A 6440-nucleotide genomic window follows, 5' to 3' on the forward strand; every position below is an offset into this window, starting at 1 on the left:
GTAAAATAACCTTTTAATGATTATAAACTGTAAATGAAAAACAGGCTGTTTTTACATATTCTTCATAGTATTCCAAAAGCATGATTGCATAGAATCGCCTCCTACCCATTATGTTATTAATTTTTCACGTATTATTCTAAATTATATGTTCATGTTCTTATTACTTCGTTTATAATTAGCGGTACTGCGCGTGAGTACAATTCAACCAATCAAATCCAGGCACAGTTTTAGACATACCTCGTCCCTCAAATCAGCTTCACCCCCCTTGTTTATAAACTCAGCTTATGCTCCATCCATATTTTTACATCCATGCTCATGTCTGACCTTTTGCGACTTGGCTTGACGTTATCACTGATTATCACTGTTATCACGTGTGAAACGCGAAGCGAGCTGCTGCTTGGGATCCTTGCTCGCCTTGTCATGACGAATGCGAGCAAGGATGTCTCTATCAAAGAAACACGGGAACAAGGCTAACGTCGACTACAAGGCGCGGCTCGAGTACAAGTTATATCTGGTGCGTATATTTGTGCATGTGTATGGATTGAGGTTAGAGAAATTGAGGTTAAAGCGACCTTACCTTTAATTATCATCAGTCACCATCGTCTTGGTAATAGTTCGAGAAGTTGTCAAACATTTAGCCACGCTATATTAGCCTATGATTTAATGGCTTTAACGTCTGTGACGGCAATTTGATGCGCACAGTAATGATTATTTTTTTTCGACAGGCCAGGGAAAATCCGGAGCCAATATTCGATATCTCGGAGTGCGCCTTGAAACATGTGCCATCGGGGATCTATTCACTCTGCAAGGTGTTCAGGAAAAAAGTCCTGCTAATGTACAACAATAAATTGAACTCGCTCTCAGGCGGAGGTGCCTTAAGTGACTTGTCGCTGCTGACTGTGTTAGACATTCATGGAAACGAATTTGCTGTTTTACCCTCGGACATAATGTGTCTCTCTTCTCTCAAGGTGCATTATTCATTAGATATTAGGATAGTTCTTGCAATTGTTCATTTTTTCTTATATCTTGTATATTTTCCAGGAACTCTATTTACAAGACAACAATATGCGCAAACTGCCTAATGAAATAGTTCAATTAAACAAACTAACAATCTTCAACATCTCAAAGAACAATCTGAAACAGCTGCCCGAGGGGATCGGACAGCTGCAGCAGCTCACTGCCTTGGACATTAGTCACAACAAGTCGCTGCAAAAGCTGCCCAAGTCCCTCGGCTATGTCCAGCACTTGACAAATTTAAATATTGACGGACTGAACCTGTCGTATCCACCACAGGATATCTTAACTGGCGGCACGATTGTGATCATCGCTTTCTTGGCAAATGAGAGCGGCATTGATTACTCGCCAGAGGATTCGATATCTGAGACTAGCGACATCTCCAAAGACATAAGCTCGGAGGACATGCAGGCGGTATATCATAATAAAAGTAACGACGTGCAGGTACTATTTATCGCTTAATGCATTATATCACAATTTTTTAAATATAATAAAGAATAATGAATTTGTGTGGTAAATTGTTTTTAGTATGCACAATTGTCGCAGAGCGTGTGCTTTCGACAATCTATTATTTACCGTTTCTTATTTCTCTTTTAGGCAATGTTACAGAAGCTAGACAAAATCAAGGCATGTTGGATGCTTCTTTGAGTTTCGTATGCTTCTCAGCCTTTACATTTCTTTTCGTATTTATTTCTGATTTACTCGTCTAATTCATTTTATTTCCTGTGGTTTTTTTTGCACGAGCAAAAACGAAAAATTAAACATACATTTGTGAGTCTAAAAATGTTTTAAGTGTCCTAAAATAGTTTGTTATAATAATAAAAATCACTCTCGATAGGAACATCGGCAGAATGCTTTGTTGGAGGTAGAGAAGAACATAAAACAGCAGCAGGAATATGAGATAGAGGTGCAATCTATGCTCAAGGCTCATAGAAAAAAAGTGATTATTATAGAACATTTTGTGATGATATATTAAAACTTTGCATTAACCAAGTAGCATATGCAGCTATTTCCGGAGTAGTCGCTGTGATTGTCCTTGTTTAATGTCAGAAGCGAAAAAACGCATGTCAAAATTTTTTGCGTTATACTTTCAAATAAAAAGATGTATTCACAAAATGACATTTGTGATCGATTTAGCAAACTTATAAAATTGGACAAACACTTTTCTTACTCGAATAACAAGTTTATATATCAATAAATAGTCGTTATAAAATTAATCAATAAGTAGTCGTAAAATTAATATTAACAAAATCATGAGAAAAGAAGTTGGAAAAAAAGATTCCGTGTCAAATTAATTTTGCGACTATTTATTGATTGTTTGAGTAAAAGAAAAGTGTTCATCCAATTTTATAAGTATGTTGAATCGATCACAAACGTCATTTTATGGATATATCTTTTTATTTGAAAATATAACACAAACATCTTGATGCGTTTTCTCGCTTCTAACGTCATTAAACAAAGACAGTCATAGCGACTACTCCGGAATCTTAATCTCATGAAAAATTACATTCAATTATGTTGAATAGATAACAAGCATCTTGTATATCAAAAATATTCTGTTCCCAGCTTTTAGAGGATTTGGCACTACAGCAAATACAATTGGAGCAAGAGCTCGAGAAGATGCAGCAAGAAAAAGACACTAATAGGGCGCGTTTACTCTCATACATTTACAACGGTATAACTATTTCCGATCATTTTCCACAAACTTTGCAAGATATGAAATGTGCGATTCATTAAACAGAAATTACTTTTGTTTAGCTGAGAAAGAAGCCGATAATGTGATTAAGGAGTTCCTGAGGAACAGCGAGGAGGAAAGACAAAGTCAGGCTGAATTACTGGAGCGAGAGAAGCGAGAGGAGATAAGTCTGTTGAGTTCATGCCATTCGGAGCAGTTCATGCTTCGTACGAAGGATACTCTTTGTGAGAATCAGAATAAATATACGTTGCAGAGTAGTCCGCGCATAAATACACGAATAGATCTATTTTGCAGTTGCGATGGAAAAGTTACTGGAAGAAGAGATGCGCAAGGCGAGCAAACTGGAGGAATACACTAAATACAGGAACTACACGGCACAATCGCTGCTCACATTGTTAGCAATAATTTGAAACCCATTCAGTTTTTTACAGATGAGATTACTCTTTAAAAGTGAGTTAATGAAGATAAAATGCAAACTCTTTCAGAGAAGTGAGGAACAATGACCATTTGGCACAAATAATGCATGACCAAGAGAAGAACAGGCAAGACCTCATCGATAGATTGCGACAGGACGAGGTCCTGCAGAAAGCAGCGGTTGCAACGTTGCTGGAACGTAGCGACGCGCGTTCTTGGAGCATCGTTCAGCAAGTGAATCTAGTGCAATCGCAATTGGCAGCACTCACCACCATCGAGCTGGAAAGGAAAAAACTGGAGATCAACCAGCAACTTGTAAGTTTATAACTTCAACAGCGCATTAAGGAGATACCATACTTGCTTTCTATACTAAGCTTGGCCAGCCAAATACTCATTTTTTTCTGCACAGTTTGCGTTGTATGAACTGCACAGAATTGTATATACAAATGCTTTTACACGATAGAAATATGCACGAAAATAAATTGGAGCACTGTTCAGTGTGATGAAAACAACTAAGAATTTCAAAATTAACATCTCTACATGTCAGCATAAATATTCATCTGATATAGAAACTCTGTAGCTTGTATATACTGATGTGTCAATACTGCAATCAGTAGAAAAATTTCAGAGAACATTTTTACATCTTTACAATTAAATTTAGAAGCCTAAATCCTGATCTACAATAAATGCTTTAAGCTTTAAGCCTTAAGAAATTGACCAATCACAGTTGAATTATAAAAAAAAAAATCAATTATGGCTCATCAGTTTCTTAAATCTTACGCCTTAAATTCTCATTGTAGATCCAGCTTGTACAACATGAAAAAGTTTGCAGAAAAATGTTTATATATCTTCGACTTTTTGTTAGGTATAGGAAAACAGAATAGCGCACATTCATCGCATTTACACTGATGTCGCATTTATGAGGTCTGTCCAGAAAATATCCAACCTTATATTATATAAAGAGAAAGAGCTACTCTGCTCAATGGCGATTATATCTGCTTCAAAGTACTTTTTTTTGGAAGCTATAGCTTTCTTCTAACGTTGCTTTCTAAAACAATTTTTTAACTTAGCTTTTGGAATAGCCTGCAGCTGCCTCGTCACATTTTATCTTCTTCATATCTTCAAATATTTTTTTCTTCAAGAACGATTCCAATTTCGGGATAGCCAGAATTCACGTGAAACTATATCAGGACTGTACGGAGACTGACGGACTTGCGTTAGAAAATTCGTGTTTGGTCAAAAAATTCTGGATAAAATGAAATGAATAGGTTAGTGCGTTATCGTGATGAAATAACCTACCACCACTTTGAGACCGTTTTCTTCTCACTATATTTTTTAATCTCTTAAAAATTCTTAGTATTCTTTGTTCACCGTCTGACCCCTTGGAGTTGGTATTCATGGTAAACAACACCTTCGTGATCGAAGATCACTTTCCATTGAAGTGTGGCCATTTTTAAATCGTTTAAACCACTCATTAATTTGTGTTTCATTCAGAGATTCATCCCCATAAGCCTTATGAATCATACTGATTGTTTCCGCACACGAATGTCCAAGTTTTTGGCAAAATTTTACGCAAATTCGTTATTCGACATTGGTCATTGTGCAAAAATGCATCACTCATAGATTTAGACGCTCACACCATTGCGTACCATTATCGATTGGAGGACTCTACGGCCACACCACACTTGGCTGGAATATTCACAAAAGTTACTCCCAAAAGAAAAATACTTGTTCTCTATAATATATAATAGACTCAGGCACAGAGATATTTCCATAAGTCGGATACTTTCTTGACAGACGTCGTACATTTATGTAAAATCTGTATGTACAAGAAATACAAAAAGAGAGGTGTAATATAACATTTTAAGTGTCATATAATCAGTGTCATATGACATTTTAAGAATCGACGCATATCAATACTTTTTTTTTTTTTTTTAGAACGAAATCGCTGACAAACGCGTGGCCCTGACAGCTATTTTGGTGGACTTATTGGAACAGCAAAAAACTAGAAGAGATCAGCTGTTGGAGACGATAAACACAATAGAGCAACAACGATGTATTTCTGTAAATGATCTCTTTTTTCTCTGAGAAATATTTTTGACAAACTATGAGAAGTAATACACTACGAAATATGTTAACAGAATGCTAGACGTGGCAGTTTGTTTTGGCTGATGCAGTATCAATCCTTGATGGAAGCGCGACCACAAGGGCTGTTGGAAATGTTGGAACCCATGTTGGTTCGACACGTCGCAATAGCGGGGGCATTGCATTGCCTTCCGTTCCTGGCTGCGTTGCCATCCTTGTTACCGGACATCAGTGATGAGCAATTAAAAAACGTACGCGACTTTATCTTAGAAAATCAACGAGACTGTACATTAATTAGAGAATTTCTTTTAGAAAGATCTCTTAGTAAAGTTCCGTAAACATATTTCTCATATCGGTTTAAAATTTAATCACTTTGTTATGTACGTATCACCTTATTTTGTGTGTTTCTTTGATTTTATAGATGGGTATAAGTTGCGAGAAGGATCGAGCCGCTATAATGCTAGCAGTGGAGAATTACTTAGCGGAGATAAAGCTGAATGAATCTACTCGAACACCCATAACACCTTCCGCGCCACTTGAGGAAGCTTCGACTAGTAGTCAAGAGTGTAATTTCATTCAAAGTATCAATATGACGGAATGTGTAATTTGTCTCGATTTACAAGTGAGTACAACTTTCCATTTACATTTACGATAAATTGTTTAAATTCTCTCTTCTTAAGCTTTCGATGCATTGATCATTGTTATGCTAGTTGTTAAATTAAAGTTTTATTATGGTATTTATATTCTTCAATTTAAAAAACAAGAGAGTAACTATTTGTGGCTGCATACCTCTTTGTATATACAGGGTGTCTCATTTTAAATAATAACCATAAATATCTCTTTGAACAATGCATTTTAAACGCCTAAAACATTTTAAAAAATGTATCAGATAAAAGTTGTAAGGTTTTGAGAAAGACATAAGGTAATGGCCTTAACTTTGTTGTATAGTTAATTATACCAGGTCATTTCAATATCAACTTTATTTTGTTTTTTTTTTTAATAGAATTATATAGTTTTTTTTTTTTAACACAATTCGATTCTTTTGTTCATTGCATATAAAAGTACCCGAGTAAAATCATCGAAAAATGAACACTTTTCGAAATATTTTACTTTTTATTCTGATATCTTCCATTTATTTATCACGAAAAAAGATATGAAATATCTCATAAAATATTCTTTTTGATTACCTTAATACTTTTTTTACATAATAATGTACAAAAAATCGGTTACT

General features: G+C 35.5%; 1 protein-coding gene across 1 annotated transcript; it reads left to right on the plus strand.

Annotated features, from left to right (window-relative positions):
- Nucleotides 1-300: 300 nt before the first annotated feature.
- On the plus strand, nucleotides 301-5831 carry LOC106750108 (E3 ubiquitin-protein ligase LRSAM1-like; the record flags this gene model as incomplete). The annotated part of the gene is made up of 12 exons (XM_014630208.1): nucleotides 301-514; nucleotides 726-968; nucleotides 1042-1458; nucleotides 1612-1641; nucleotides 1853-1954; nucleotides 2581-2689; nucleotides 2773-2934; nucleotides 3005-3104; nucleotides 3196-3439; nucleotides 5063-5188; nucleotides 5266-5460; nucleotides 5631-5831. Coding segments are annotated over exons 1-12 (2016 nt in total), but the record flags the coding sequence as incomplete, so codon positions are not given.
- Nucleotides 5832-6440: the final 609 nt, after the last annotated feature.

This window comes from Dinoponera quadriceps, unplaced genomic scaffold (assembly GCF_001313825.1).
Source record: "Dinoponera quadriceps isolate SergipeBrazil2010 unplaced genomic scaffold, ASM131382v1 scaffold5089, whole genome shotgun sequence".
NCBI classification, from domain to species: Eukaryota; Metazoa; Arthropoda; class Insecta; order Hymenoptera; family Formicidae; genus Dinoponera; species Dinoponera quadriceps.